Below are 15,557 nucleotides of genomic sequence, written 5' to 3'. Positions count from 1 at the left end.
CTCAATGGGGATCAATGAGAAACAGGGGAGGGCCCAGGTAATTCTGGGAAACTATCAGGCTTTCCTGAGAAAGCCTGTGGAAAAGCCAGCTCTCTCCCTGGACGGGATGTCTGGACCTGCCGTGGTCATCCTGCTAGCAAGCAGGAAGTCAGCCTGAGATGATTCTGACACAGCGGAAGGACACCAAGTTCACTCCCTGAGCTGCTGGATCCAGCTAATCCTGAAAGCCACCCTACTGCTGGATTTCCTGAGTTATGGCTAATTGTACTGTCCAAAGACAGCTGCACCAATCTTTCTCCCATCCCACATGCTCCTCTTATAGTGTAACATCGACACTCCCCATAGAGGATGGGGTCTATATCCCCTCCTCTTACACTAGGGTGGAACTTTGTAACTGCCTTGACCAATGCAGTACGGCAGAGGGGACACTGCACAACCTCTGAGGCTGGGTCATAAAAGGCAACGTGCCTTCCACCTGGCTCTCTCTCTGAGGACACTCAGGAGCCCCGACCAACAAGGAGGAAATCCAGCTACCATGGAGTTGCTATGCCAGAAAGCCCACGTAGAGGGGTCACACAGACACTGAGAAAGATGCTTGAGGGGCCCAGCCGTTCCAGCACCAGCTCTTTCCCCAGCCCAGGCGTCAGACATGTGAGTGAGGATGCCGTCCAGATGACCCCAGCTTCACCCGCCTTCTGCCTGCAATCCCGGGACAGACCGTGAGTGACAGCTCCCCAGCTCGGCTTGCTCCCAAAGTCCTGACTCACTGACCCTCAGAGATAATACATGATCATGGCTATTCTAGGCAACCACGTGTTAGGGTGATCTGTTGTGAAGTCATAGTAACTGAATCATGAGCCAATTAACCCCCTTAACGGTTGAAGCCAGTTTGGTTTTGCTACTTGAGACCGAAAAGCACCTTAACAGATACAGGTTGTCCTCCTCGAGGCAGGACGCAGCTGGATGCCTCCACTCCTCCCGCTGCCCCGTCAATCTGCGCCTGTGGTTCTCCCTCGGAAGCACATCTCACTCCATCCGGTTTCCTGCAGCATCCCGGCCAGGGCCTGCCCAAGCCATCATCACTCTCGCCGAAATACTGCTCCAGCCTCTGGGCTGGTCTCCCAGTGTCCACTCCCACCCTCCCACAGCCACTCACTTTCCTCACGGCATCCAGGGAGACACTTTAAAAGTGCAAAACTGCTCCATTTACTTCAATCCTCCCAAAATACAAACCCGGTATCATGGTTCCCTCCAAGGCCCTGGACAATTGGATCTGTCTTCTGGCCAGCTCCGCAGGGCCCTCCTCTCCCCCAGTGCCTGCCCTTACGCTTCGGCTTTTGGCTCCTTCTTACATCTATCTATCTACTTACATATATATATGTGTCTATATACATATATATATATATATATATATGTATTTTTTTTTTTTTTTTTTTGGCTGCACCGTATGGTTTGCAGGATCTTAGTTCCCTGACCAGGGCCCACGGCAGTGAAAGCGCCAAGTCCTAACCACTGGACCGCCAGGGAACTCCCTTGGCTCCTTCTTAAGACAAGCCTCAGGGCCTTTGCACATGCCATCACCTCAGCCAGAATGCCCTTCCTTCACACTCTGCTTGATTCCCCATGGTTCAGTTCTTTCTTCCAAGAGCCCTTCCCTGGCTTCCAATCTAAGGAGAGCTATTTTCTCTTGAGCAGCCTGCTCTTTTCCTGCATAATCATGGGACGACGCCTCACTGTCGCTGGATTCTGGGTAGAGCTGTTCTATGCCGGTCTCACGTCACTGGTCTGCAGGGTCCCCCGAGGGCAGGGACTGCGTGGTTTTTTTTGTTTGTCTGTTTGTTTCTGGCATGTGGGATCTTAGCTCCCCGACCAGGGATCGAACCCGCAGCCCCTGCAGTGGAAGCACGGAGTCTTAACCACTGGACCGCCAGAGAAGTCCCCGTGAGACTGCGTGTTTTCTTCACTCCCTTTTCCCCAGTGCCTGGCACACAGTAAGTGCTCAAGACGTATTTGTATGCAGGTGAGCGGTCTTCCCAGAGGAGACCACGGCCAGAACCGGGTTGCTCCCGCCTCTCTTCCCTCCCGCCAGGGTGTCCCGGGGCTCACCGTATTTCTTATTGAACAGATCCTGGACCTGCTCCCTCAGCGTGTTGGCAATGTCGATCCGTGAGAGTCTGGCATCATAATTTTCTGCAAAGTGAAAAACAATTACGGATTTGGGCTGTTAAATGAAAAGGCACTTGGTGACTTTAAAGGAATACGATTTCCTAACTATGGGGAACTCCTTCTCAGGCAATTATCAGCTCCGTGGAGTGGGCCCCTTGGAGTCCTCCAGCACTAACTTCTTGACGGAGACGTGTGTTTTTTCTGGAAGGACGCGCACTCTCGCGACAACAGCGATGAGTCGGAAATTAACTGTTGACATTTGAAACCCACACCAGTGAGCCAGCCCTGGAGGTGAGAGACGCCACGGAGGGGAGCAGCCTCCTGCGTCACCGGCGGGGGGAGTGGGGCCTCGCTCAGAGTCAGGCGGGAGGCAGGAGGCAGCGCGGGGACGTGAGCTCAGTGGACACGGCGGCCCCGCGGAGGCAGGAGCCGGCCTGGAAGCTCCCCGTGGTCACTCATTCACCCAGAAGCTATCGCTTATGGAGCCTGCGTGCCAGCACCTGCCATGAGACCCCTGGACGAGCCCCCGGCCTTGGGGAGATGAGAACCTGCACTGCCTTGTGGGAAGAGAGAGGTGGAGGATGGAGGAGGGAGGGGGTGGGTCTCTGGCTGGTCGGACCCCAGTCTGCTAAGAGGGCTGAGTATGAGGGGTCACAGGGTGAAGTGAGAGACGGAACTCCCCCGTCCCAGAAAGTTCCGGCTGCCCAGGAAGGAGTTGAGAGGCTGGGGGGTAAGCAGGTGCCCCTCTGGGATTTGGGCTCCTCCACCCACAGGGGCTGGCCCTTCCTGCCGCTGGTCTGGCTGACCCCACTTTCTCCTCTGGGTCACACTGACCACCCAGGACATGGGGAGCACCCACCCTAGGGGACTCACAGCCACACCCTAGAGCTGCCCCGACGTGCACGTGGACGGCTGCTCTCAGCCACCGCAGCCCCTACCGATACTACACTTGATCTTAACCAAAAGGTAATACCAGCCTCCACTGTGGGGAGGGAGCCTCCCCTGTCAGTCCCTGGCCCCTCCCTGCATCAGGCTTCCCCCATCTTCCACGCCTCTTCCTCCACGCTCACATCCTCCCGCCCCTCCTTGGCCCAACCAGGGTCCTCCTTCTCGGGAGAGCCCTCCCTGCCCTCCGTGACCTCCTCTCCTCTGATTTGAAAGCACTAAGAGCACGGCCGGCTGCCTAATACGAAGCGGGCAGGTCAGCTGCTTCCCCAGACGGACAGCAGGCCGGCTCCCGCGCCCTGTACCCCCGAACCCCCAGCCACCTTGCGGAGCCTCTCACTGGGGCTGGCAAACTCCAGCCCTGCCTGGCTGCCCGCCGGCCTCGCTCAGACCCCGGGGCCCTGAGGTTGGCGTCCAGCCCCTCCCACCCCTAGCCTGGCCCTCCAAACCCAAGCCAGGTCAAGGTCATGGCACTGGGACTGCGGACCCCATCCTGAGCTGCAACCTTACCTTGAAAGCCCTGTCTCTTCAGGCTCTCGTCCACAAGAGGGTCCCCGGAATCCCTCTCTGGGGGCGGGGGGGAGAGAAGCCAGGGTGAGCAGGCAGCTCCTGGGACCCGGGACAGAGGTGGTATCTGGTGGGGGCAAACCCAGCAGGGAGGGCAATGGGGGGATGCCAGGGTAGACGGGACCAGGACAGAGGAAGCAGGAGGAGGGGTGATGGCAGAAGCCTGGGACCCCTCCCACGCCCGGCCCGCGCCTCGGCCCATGACCCTGCGCAGGGTACCTTGGCTGTCTGTGAGGGGCTCTTTGACTCCTTCGGTGAGCAGCTCAGGCCTGCAAAACACAAGTGGGGCTATCACCAAGGTCCCTCCAGGGCTCCCCGGTACTACCCAGCTCTCCCCCGGGCCTCAGTCTGCACATCTGTGCAGTGGGCGCTCCTGGCTCTGGACAGTCAAGGTCTGGGGTTTCTGCCTCCCAGGCAGCTGTCCTGCTGACCCACATGTGTGATCTGGGGGCTGCGCTGGGCTCTGAGGATCCAGCCAGGAGCAAAACCAGCCTGGTCCTGGCCCGGTGGAGCTGAACCCCTCACTCTCGGTTCCAGGATGCATAACTGCCACTGGCCAGGGTCAGAGCACGTGGTCTGGGGGCCTTCCTACGGAGCTGTAGACACAGTCGGGACTGACTCTGGCAAGATCCTGGTGTAGGGAAGGCCCAAGGTTTCTGGCTGACACCATCTCACTCTGGGGTCGGGGCCTCGGGGACCAGACCCAGCTTTACACTGATGTCTGTATCCCTGCAGACTCCACAGAGCCTGTCCTCACATTAGGTAACCCGCCCGACATCCTTGAGGTAGGCACTGTTTCCATCATCCCACTTGCAGGAATGGGAGACTGAGGCATCAGGAAGGTGAGTAACGTGCCCAAGACCGCACAGCGAGAGGGGCAGAGTTCAAACTAGGCATCCCCTCCTTCTTGCCTGCAGCCTCTCCCGCTGAGGGACCCCTCCCACCCCAGGCCTGTTTTCTCATCTGAAATGGAATAATAATGCTGCCCTGGCTCAGAGGGGAACAGGCCTCATAAATCCATACTTGAAGACACAACAGGACCGCAGACAGCACTCTGGCCTGGGAGCCCTGCTCAGTGCCTGTGGGGAAATCATTACACTTTCTGGGCTTCCGCTTCCCCATAAGAAGGCAGAGAGGAAGTGATGGGGGGTCTAAATGTAGTCTGAGGGCTTTTCCAGCTCCTGAAACTGTGATCTAAGGCAGGGCTGTGCCTCCTCCCTCCCTGGCCCTGTAAGCCCAGTTCTGTGTCAGGCACAGATGCCCGCTGCCAGGAGGGACACCAAATCCTCATCCACTTGATGGAGGGGGTGGTGCCCTGAGAGTCTGGCCTTTGGCCTCACTCCCAGGCAGGGTCTCCTGTGTCACTGCTTGGATACCCCTGTGAGGAAAAGCCCAGCACCTCCCCGGGCAGCCTCACCTACAGACTCACCCTCACACTGAACCCTGGTCCAGCATCCCTTCCCTTCGGGAGATGTGAAGGAGTGATTCTGGTACCTGTTGCACCCGCCATGCCCTGCCAGCCCTCCTCTGGCCAATGTGACCTCCCCAGTGCCCTCAGCCTGCCATTCAGCCCAGACCCCCGCCACCCAGACAGGCCTGCTACAGCTGGACAAGGTTGCATCAAAAATGGGGCACTTAGAATCAGTGCTGTATAATATAGCTTGTCTGGTCTTCAAGCCACTGTTATCAGCCAGACCTCTTGACCTCTAGGGAGGGGAAGGGGGGCTGGAGACAGTCCAATCACTTGGCCAGTAAGCCAGTGAAGGCTAGCAATTAATTCCAGTAAAAGTGTGGACACTGGGGTCGGTGGAGCTGCCTGGTTGGTGAACACACTGATGTGCTGGGAGGGTGATGGGCCCTGATTTCGCAGGAAGAGGGGATGGAAGCTCCACATCCAGTCCCTCCCAAACTTTGTCCTTTATGTCTCTTCATTTGGCTGGTCCTGATTTGCATCCTTTCTATAAAACTGTCACACAGTGCTTTCCTGGGTCCTGTAAGTCGTGCTAGTTAATTATCAAACTTGGGGAGGGGTCCTGGGAACCCCTGAATTTGCAGCCAGCTGCTCAGGAGTGTCGGTGGTCTAGGGACCTTTGAACTTTAGCTGATGTTGGAAGTGGGGGTGGTCTTGCTGGGGACTGTGTCCTGAATCCGTAGGGTCTGCTAAGTCTGGGAGGTCGGCACCAGAACTGCCCTGCAGCGCTGCAATCAGACAGACCTTCTGCCACTCCTCCCCTGGACCTCAGTCTCCCATCCGTGTGAATCCACCCATGGTTTTAAATTTCCCAAGGTTTTTTTTTTGTTGTTGGTTTGTTTTAACTTTGGAGAATTTGATGAAGCAAGGGACCCTATTTCCAGAAGAATGCACAAAAGAATATGAAAAGTTTGGATACATGTTTGTTCAAGAATCTGGGTTAAGAATGTTTTTTGATCAAAGATTTAGAAAGTTTGATTTGACTCTGTGCCAACTCTCATCAACTGGCAGCCGCTGTCTGGAGGCTGTTTAGAAGGACGTGGAATTCAGGTTTAGGTGGAAATCAGTCCGTCAGTGACATCCCTCCAAGTGCTGATTTCTCATATATTTTTTTATAGGCTCACTGTATTTCAAAATAAGGTCTTTACATGAGGACATTAGGGTGGGCCCTAATCCAATCTGACTAGTGTCCTCATAGGGAGAGGAGATTAGGTCACAGAGAGATACCAAGGATGTGTGGACAGAGAGGAATGACCATGTGAAGACTCAGCAAGAAGGTGGTTGTCTGCAAGCCAAGGAGACAGACCTCAGGGGAAACTAACCCTGCTGACACCTTGACCCTGAACTTCCAGACTCCAGAACTGCGAGAAATAAATTTCTGTTGTTTAAGCCACCCAGTCTGTAGTACTTTGTTATGGCTGCTCTGGCCAACTAATATATATATACACACACACGCGCACACACACACACACACACACACACACACACACATACATTTATACTTTATTGAGATGTAATTCACTCTTTAAGGTACACGCATCAATGGTTTTTAGTATATTCACAAAGTTGTTTATGCAGCCATACTTTTAATTCCAGAACAGTTACATCATCCCCCAAATACATATTTTTTAGAAGTAAGATTAATGAGAAGTGGCGATTTTTCACTAATATTCCCAATAGTATTTTTGACTAATTTTTTAAATGAAGAATAACAAAATAATTATACTCAAGTGCTCCATCTCTCTTCTCCGATTATCTCTTAGAATCACCCCAACTGGTCCTTAATCCTAACACCCCAACTGTTCCACTGGACAAAGTTAATCACTCTTTCCTACTTGAATCATTTTCTTCACTTGGCATTCAGAAAACGAATTATCTAAATTCACTTTTTAAAATTTATATATATTTTTTAAATGAACTCCTGATACAGGCAACCACATGGATGAATCTCAAAAGCTGAGTGAAAGAGCCAGACCCAATGAGATGCACAATGTATGATTCCATTTATATGACATTCTGGAAAAGGCAAAATGGCAAAAAAATGATCAACTACCAGGTCGCAGGGTCTGGGGTAGCCAACAAAAGGGCACAAGGGAAGCTTGTGGAGTGATGGAACTGTTTTGTGTCTTGATGGTAGTGATGTGACAGTGTGAGTTTGCCAAAAATCAAAGAGTTGTGCATTTTAAAAGGGTGAGTTTTACTGAATGTAAATTAAACTTCAATAAACCTGATACTAAAAAAAAAAAAAAATCTTAATTGAGTACCTACACTGTGCCAGGTCTTTTGCTAAGCCTTGACCTCCAGGGCCACCCCATAATTGGTACAGTATGCCCCATTTAATGCCCTGAACAACCTACCCAAGGTCAGGGGGAGTAACAGGAGGAGCTGGGCTTAGACCCAGGAGCCTGCGAGTCACCCAAGGGCTTCCAGTTCTCAGTTTGAGGGGGTGGATGAGGCAAGCAGTCCCCATGTGCTACGTCCCTCCTGAATGCTGACAGGTTCCCATGTTCTGTCCCCACCCTGGCCTCTCTCCTGAGTCTGACCCCCGTAAATCCACCTGCCAACCCTCTCTGGAAGGCCCCCACGCACCTCAAACATAACACACAGCAGACTCACATCCCATATATCAGCAAATTCTACCAGCCTCATCTTCAAAACACTGTCTGAATCTGACAACTTTTCACCATCCCACCCCCACCTTTACCTAATCCAAGATGCCACTGTGTCCCCTGGGCCAGGAACAGCCTCCTCACTGGTCCCCGTTTCTGCCCCTGCCCATCCTCCTCAAAAGCTTCCGGTGAGTCCTTGTTAAATTTGAAATAAAATCCAGATTCTTTAAACCAGTCTAAGACCCTGTATGATCCAGCTCCTGCTATCTCTTGGGCCTCGCCACTCTCGCTCTTCCCCCACTCCCCCTGCACCAGTCACAATGGCACCTTGCTAGACTTCAAACACACAAGGATGTCCCTGCCTCAGGGCTTTTGCACCTGCTGTTCCCACTGCTTCAATGCTCTTCCACTGCAAATAATTTGCAAACCTTGCTTCATTAAGTCTCTGCTCCAAAGTCCCCTCCATGGACAGGTTCCTCCTGCCCCTCCTTCTTTGCCCCTTTAACCTGCATCATAGCATTTATCTCTACCTGATACTGTATTGTGATTCAATTCCGTGAGATCAGCCAACTCGAGGGCAGGACTTGGTGGCATTTGCTGCTGCGTCACTCCTGGAACACGGTGGGCACTCAAGATGTATTTGTGGAAGGAGGGAACCACGTGTCCACTATTTGCATCTCCTGGAGCATCACCCTCTCTGCTTCTCCTGGCGCAAACCAGGCCCCACGAGAGAGCTCCCTGCTCCGCACCCCATCACCAGCCTGCCACTCGAGGCGTGAAGGACACTGTGAGTCTCCCAATTTGGGGGCCATCTACTCCCCCAGGGACAACAAGCCCTTAAGAGTCTCCTCTTTCTTGTCACTTCCAACCAAACTAAAAGTAAATTTATAAGACATCGCGTTAATACACAGAAGCAAAAAAACACAAAACAGGGCTTCCCTGGTGGTGCAGTGGTTGGGGGTCCGCCTGCCGATGCAGGGGGCGTGAGTTTGCGCCTCGGTCCGGGAGGATCCCACATGCCGCGGAGCGGCTGGGCCCGTGAGCCGTGGCCGCTGGGCCTGCGCGTCCGGAGCCTGTGCTCCGCAGCGGGAGAGGCCACACAGTGAGAGGCCCACGTACCACAAAAAAAAAACCCAAAAACACAAAACAGTTCACCCCAGGTCCTCCCTCACCTTTTAAAAATTTAGTAGCTGCCTCCACCTCCTCCAAAGGGACTTTATATCTGAGCCGGCACACAGGCTGGACACACTGGAGTTCCCTGGGTCCTCGCTGACAATTTATATCTGAGCCGGCACACAGGCTGGACACACTGGAGCTCCCTGGGTCCTCGCTGACAAAAATCAGATGCCCGAGGAAACAGAAGAGACTCAAAATGCCAATGCCTGATTTTCCAGTCCTGGGGTCATGGGGCATTGTCCTCAGCCTGGATGCCCCCTGGCCCAGAGGTGCTCAGAATTACCCAGGAGGTCAAGCTGGCGGGAGTTCTCCCATTCTACACCTGGGTAAACTGGGGGCTGTTCTCGTGGGACTGAGAGGGCGTCAGTCTAGTTGCTTAAGGTCCTTCAGGCCTGGGCTGGGCCTGGGCAACCTCGTGCCTGCTCAACTGAGGCCAAACCTCATCGAATGCCCTATTTTTTTTAAGAAAAAAGCCTTCCCCAGTCTGAAGAGGAAGATGGCTACTTGGCGCTGCTCCTGGGTGCCGGGCGAGCCTGGAAGGGCTCCCGTGGACCCGGCCGGGCCTTACCTCTTGATGACGAACTGGATGCTGTTGCTGGCCTCCAGGATCTTCCGGAGCTTGGCGATCCCGAAGCAGTTGGGCCTGCGGAGGGAGATGCCTTCAGGCAGCCCCACCACAAACAGCTCCTCTGGGTACATCAGGAACTTGGAGTAGGGCACCTTGACAGGCTCCGAGATGCCAATGGCCTTGGCTGCAGAGATACGGCTGCTGTAGGGCCACCCAGATCTATGGGGCCACGAGCCTCAACTCCCACCTCCCATGTCTGCATGGGGGGGCCGTAGGTGCTGGAGCCCTTTTGAAACTTAGCCCTTAGTTGAACCCTCCTGACCCTCCTGAGGTAAGTACTGTTAGCCCCAGGCTGTGGGTAAGAGACCCAGAGCCCAGAGGGGATGTGACCTGTCTCAGGTCTCAGAGCCCCAGAGCTGGGGGATGTGAACCCAAGTAAGTGGGTAAGACCTATGCTCAGTTCATGCCCTCATACCCAGGCAATGCGGGAGAAACTGCTGACAGCTGGTGAGACCTGGCATCGGCTCCACCCGAGTCCACTTGTCCCCGTGCTGCCAGAAAGGTCCTCCAGAGGGTCCCCCTGCCACCATAAATAACCCCAACCCCCTGCATGGCCCAACACCACGCCTTGGGAACCAGAGACATCTGAGGCCCAGGCCAGGCACTGCCGCTCACTAGTTCTGGGGCCTAGGACAAGCCACATCACTTCCCCAGGCCTCATTTTCCTCATCTGTAAAATGGACATTAGGACACAGGCGTTTTGTGAGATGGGATGGGAGAAGCACCTTGCCAGTGCCTGGCCAACCACAAGGGCTGAATGAAGAGCAGGCTTCTCCCTGCCTCCCTGTTTTCTTTCCTGGTCTTTCTAGTAGGAAAGACCTTGTTATCCATCTGTCCTCCTGAGGACCCTGAACAAGGGTGTCTGTGGGTACAGAGGGGCAGTGACAGCAGTCAGAGAGGCCTCTGTAAGCTGAGGCTGAGGCAGACCATGAGTTGAGTGTGAGCCTGTTGAAGGAGGAGGTGGGGACGCTGCGTTTCAGAGGGTGGGGTTCTCTGGCAGTGCCTCAGTCTCCCAGGGAGGGAGGTCTAGAGCTGAGGAAGGGGCAGGATGGCAGGCCCTGCGGAGCCCCGGCCCTTTCCCAGTTGGTCCCAGCCCCTCCGGCCCCTCCCTCCTCTGTCTCTGTTCCAGGAGCAGCTGGGATGGGGGATCAGGCCCTCTGAAAACAGGGCAGCTGGAGGGAGGCCTGGATGCCCTCGACCCTACCCGGCTCCTCGCTCACCGTATCGCGTGTTGAAAAGCAGCTCCACCTGCTTCCGCAGAGGCCGGATCACGTCACCATGACTGTCTGAAAGGCAAAGAACAGTTTGGTGAGCCTCCCCAGTGGCAACAGGACCCTGCTGCTCAGCTCATGTCCTAGGTCTGCTGGCACCAAGAATGACCCTGTGCTGGGACCTTGGAATGGGGAAGGGTAATGGTGGCAGTAACCTACTTCCTCAGAAGTGGCATCCCTGCAGACAGGTCCACAATTCTGGGGCTCAAATACCTGCTTGTGAAATCGGATCTAGGGCATTACCAGGACTGAATGGAAGGTTCTGAGGCCTAAGAATGACCATGGGCCTTTCTATGTGAATGTCACTCTAGACCAGCACCGTAAGTGACTTTGCTAGCTTGTGAACTCTAAGCCTGCAAATTGAGTATGCCGCCACTAGGTGGCAGTGGATGTTGATTAAAACTTCAGAGTTCCTCCCCTGCCAGGCTGGGTTTGGGATTGGGAAAGTGACGCTCCTCTCCTCTGACACCCACTCATTCCGTTCCAGGGGTGGAAACAGACCCATCCTCACCTTGATCTCCCTGCCTGTCCTACTCCCACCCTCCGCAGGGTGGGAATGAGCAGTGTTCCTGAGATTGAACATGTCTATTGGACACAAAGCCAATTTTGTGCTTTCAGGCCTAAATTCGACTTGCTCAGGAAGACTCAGCCTTAAAACCTTTGTGGAAAGAGGCAGGGTGTATATAAAAACAAAATAAGAAAGGCTTACAATTTCCTTTACCAGAAAGAGCTGCTTCTACCTCTGACCGTGTACCTCTTAGTTCTACAAGACAGGTCTATAAACCTCCTCCCAACTCAGGCAGCCCACAGGACACCCACCCCCAAACCTGGTGTTGGGAAGAGACAAAAAGGAGATGCAGGACTGGGGAGGGGAGGAGACGTGGGGGGGGGTGAAAAATGGGGGGTGAACAGTGCCTCACCCTCCACAGGCCTCTCCTCAGGCCGCGGGTCCTCGCTGGGGCCTTTGTCTGAAAAAGAGGGTGCCAGGCAGCCATGTTCATCATCTCCTGCACCACCAAAGTCAGGGCAGACAGGTGGGGAACGGCAGGCCCAGACTCTGGAGCACGGCATGGTGACTCCCAGATGGGATCATGGACCCCAATTTTGCACAAGCACCTGCCCTTGCCTCCATGTGAGTTTCAGAGACCAGATATCCTGTCACATTTGGTAAACACCCCGTGGAGACCAGCCCTGCACCAGCCTGTCCTTCCATCTACTGACTGCCAGGTTCTGTTCTAGGCATTGAGGACACACGGGAACAAGACAAAGCCTTGTCTTCCTGGTGTGATGTCAAACATTACATATGATGCCAGATGGCAGTGATGCCGTCAAGAAAAACAGAGGGAATTCCTTGGCGGTCCAGTGGTTAGGGCTCCACGCTTCCACTGCAGGGGGCAGAGGTTCTATCCCCAGTCAGGGTACTACGATCCCACATGTCAGGTGGCATGGCTGGGTAAGGGGATGGAGGAAAGGCAGGTGGGGGCGTGGAGCCATCTAGGGTCACGTGGTCCCAAAGCATCTGACCAGATGACACTGGCTCTGGCCTGGACACAAGGGACCCAACCTTGTCCCCAGGTGCCCGTCCAACAGGCAGCAAGGTCGTGGCACAGTGAACAACAGGGGAGGTGAGGGCTCAAGCTATACAGGGGAGGGGTGAGACTGGCCCTGGGGGGCTGAGGGGGGGTACACCTGGGCTGGACCCAAGTGTCCAGGGAAAGCAGTGGGGTGGGAGAGGGACACAGGCAGGGAGGGGGGAAGTGTGTGTGGGGAGGGTGGTGGCAAACTCAGAGATGGCGGATTTCCGCAGCAGGATGAACTCCAAGTGCGGACAGTGGAAGTGGGGTGCAGGGGGTGCGGCACAGGCCGACCAGTGGGCTGCAGGGCCTCCATCAGCAGCAGCTCTTTGGTGCCAAGAGCTGGAGGAAGGTGTGGGGACTTTCAACACTTGAAAGAACCAGAAGGAAACTGCGACTTAGGAAGTTTGCTGTGCGTTTGCCAGGTGCTTTCCCAGGCAGGGCTAACCCTTAACAGCCCTTCTCAGCCCCTGACACGAGGCTGAGCTGGTGAGGCGTGGAGAAGTCGGACCTGGGTCTGCTCTTGGCCAGCTGGTGGAGAGGATGCTCGGTGATGAGGGATGCAGGGATGTTCCAGATGGGATCGTGAGTGGGATGGAAAGGGGCTGATCCTGGGAGAGCTGCCCATGGTCAAGGCCCACTCACGGACGGAGGGAGGGGGAGCCTGCATCTGGGATTGCCAGACAAGCCTAAGCCTTGGGGCTCAGCCCGGAAGGTTCTGGAAGGTTTCATCTATGCTCAGCCTCTGACTTAAAAAGGGCCAGGCCTGAGCTTTCGGCCTAAATTTTCCTCATGGCAGTAAGTACACTATGGGCCCACCTGACTCTGCCTGGAGGCTTTTTTCTGGCTGTGGGAGCAGACCAGCAAGGTACAAGGGCTGGGATCAATGCCTGGAAAGAGCTCTCAGCCAGTGATGGAGGGCAGATCACCAGCCCAGCTCCCAGCTTCCTCAGCTGCGTTAACTCAGGTGTGTGATTTACGTGGGCTCCCGTGGTCCCTCAGCTCAGCTGCCCACAGGGGTGACGGGCCTGACGGCACTGCTGTCCTGTCCAGTCCCCCTTCGTACCAGGACTGCCCTTCCCGGACTCTCCTCCCAAATGAATGAAGGCCCCTGTCTCAGGGGAAGCCCCTGGGGGATCCCAAACTCACCAACTTCATCTTTGCCATTTCTAGACAGAGAGGGGCAGACAGGAGGAGAGGAGTCTGGTGGGGACAGAGGGACAAGCAGTGCTGCCAGGGAGGGTTCCCTGAATCAGGGAGCTGGATCTGTCTCAGGGCGGAGGGAGATGCCCAGATGTCACAATGGCAGCACCGATCAAGTTCATGAAATGGCTTGAGAGGAACAAGAGGGGAGACCGGGAAGTCTGTCCCCTCTCTGAGCTGTCCGTGTGTGCAGGGCCACCCCCAGGCGGTAGCAACAATCTGAGAGCCAGGCAAATGACCGGACCCAGACACCCACAGGGAACCAGCTCAGCTCTGTGGCTCCACTAAGGAGGGGTTTCTGCCAGCCTTTGTTGTAGGACCCTGAAAACAGAAGGAAGCGGGGCCGGGTCCTCCCCCGGGGGGCGGGGGGCTCTTTCAAAGGCAGCAGGAGATGATGACCTTTGTACTTTGGGGGCCCTAATTCCAAACGTGAGAAAGTTGCCTGCTTTTCCCCCCTGCCCCCTGGCATGGTGCGGGGCTACTTACCCTGAACAAACCCGTCCATGTGCTCACTGCCTCCCCATTTTCAACCTTGGTAAACGATCGAGGGCATGACCAGAGATGCCCAAGGCACCAGGTGAGCAAACGAGGGATGATTTGTACAATACAGTAACACCACCAGCTGGGAGAAGCCTTTCCGATAGAAATCGCACCATGCTGGTCCACGGCCCCCCAACTCCAGGGGCCTCCACAGATCGGGACCCCCTTGGTCTTCTTTTTTTTTAAATTTATTAAATTTATTTATTTTTGGCTGCGTTGGGTCTTCGTTGCTGCGCACGGGGCTTTCTCTAGTTGCGGCGAACGGGGGCTACTCTTCGTTGCGGTGCGCGGGCTTCTCATTGCGGTGGCTTCTCTTGTTGTGGAGCACGGGCTCTAGGCGCGCGGGCTTCAGTAGTTGTGGCCTGAGGGCTTAGCTGCTCCATGGCATGTGGGATCTTCCCGGACCAGGGATCAAACCCATGTCCCCTACACTGGCAGATGGATTCTCAACCACTGCACCTCCAGGGAAATCCCCCTCGGTCTTCTTAATTCTGCTGTGAATGCAGCCAGGTGACATGCGACTTCTTAAAGACCAGGCCACACTGTCAGCTCATCCTGAGCCTTTGGTCCACTACACTCCCCACACAGTTACCGGATTGCTTCCAATTCCACTCATGCCCAGCCCGTGCCTGACAATATTCTTTCTTCATCACCAAGGTATTAAAAGCACATCGCAACTGATTCAGGGAGTGACAAAGATAGATCACTTAACCTAACATAGCTACTTTTTTGGTATATCCCCCCCCCCGCCAAAACAGTGATCATGTGTTCAACACAGTTGTAAACACCATCAGCTTTGTGTCTTCTACAGTCTCCCTCGTTGCCTCTTTTTAGTGGCTAATAGTCCATCGGGAGGATACCGTTAACAGTTCCCTGACAGCTGGACGAGCTTGTTGCAATCTTTCATGGTCATCATTAACGCTGGCACGAACATCTCCGTGCAGAAAACACTTCACATTTCAGACAATTTCCTCGGACCGGGTTCCTGCTGGACGTAGGGGGGAGGGGTGGTGGTGCTCGTTTTTACGGCTCTTAAGGCTGACACATTTCCCTAAAAAGCTATTTGCCCATTTGCGTTCTTACCAGCGCCAGGTCTGTGCCCATTTCCCCATGCGCTCAGCCAAAGTTCTGTTCAGTTAAAAGGTGCAAGAGATGCCCCTTTGTTCAAGCCCCTGTTTGTCTGTGGCTGCATGCGTTTGTTTACTGTCTGTCTCTTCTTCTGTGGCAGGCACTGGGATGTACTGACTACTCAGATCCCCTTCAAGGAAGAGCTTGTTGGCCTAGCAGCGGGGAGTGCGGTCAGTGGGCAGCTGCCCCTTCAAGGACTGCCCTTCCAGGGTGGCCCGCATTTCGTGACTGATTGAGGTGAAGGTATAAAGGCCAGGGTATCCAGTGCAACTGGGAGCA

The 15,557-nt window shown here is 54.8% G+C and overlaps 1 protein-coding gene across 7 annotated transcripts in view; it reads right to left on the bottom strand.

Moving 5' to 3' along the window:
* GTF2IRD1 (GTF2I repeat domain containing 1) overlaps nt 1-15,557 on the bottom strand; it is a 112,029-nt gene that overhangs the window by 33,731 nt on the left and 62,741 nt on the right. For 5 of the 7 annotated variants that reach the window (XM_067705940.1, XM_067705934.1, XM_067705938.1 and 2 more), the window contains 6 exons: nt 11,754-11,801; nt 10,783-10,848; nt 9,503-9,686; nt 3,898-3,947; nt 3,622-3,678; nt 2,107-2,190 (listed from right to left, as the gene is read on the bottom strand). In XM_067705940.1, the coding sequence (XP_067562041.1) occupies nt 2,107-2,190; nt 3,622-3,678; nt 3,898-3,947; nt 9,503-9,686; nt 10,783-10,848; nt 11,754-11,801 (489 nt within the window). The remainder of the gene's footprint in view (nt 1-2,106; nt 2,191-3,621; nt 3,679-3,897; nt 3,948-9,502; nt 9,687-10,782; nt 10,849-11,753; nt 11,802-15,557) is intronic. The other 2 variants (XM_067705936.1, XM_067705937.1) reach the window with 2 other exon arrangements.

The sequence above is a fragment of the Pseudorca crassidens genome, chromosome 15 (genome assembly GCF_039906515.1).
Source record: "Pseudorca crassidens isolate mPseCra1 chromosome 15, mPseCra1.hap1, whole genome shotgun sequence".
Lineage (NCBI taxonomy): Eukaryota > Metazoa > Chordata > Mammalia > Artiodactyla > Delphinidae > Pseudorca > Pseudorca crassidens.
Note: the sequence above shows the minus strand (reverse complement) of the source record. Positions and strands in the feature narration are given on the sequence as shown.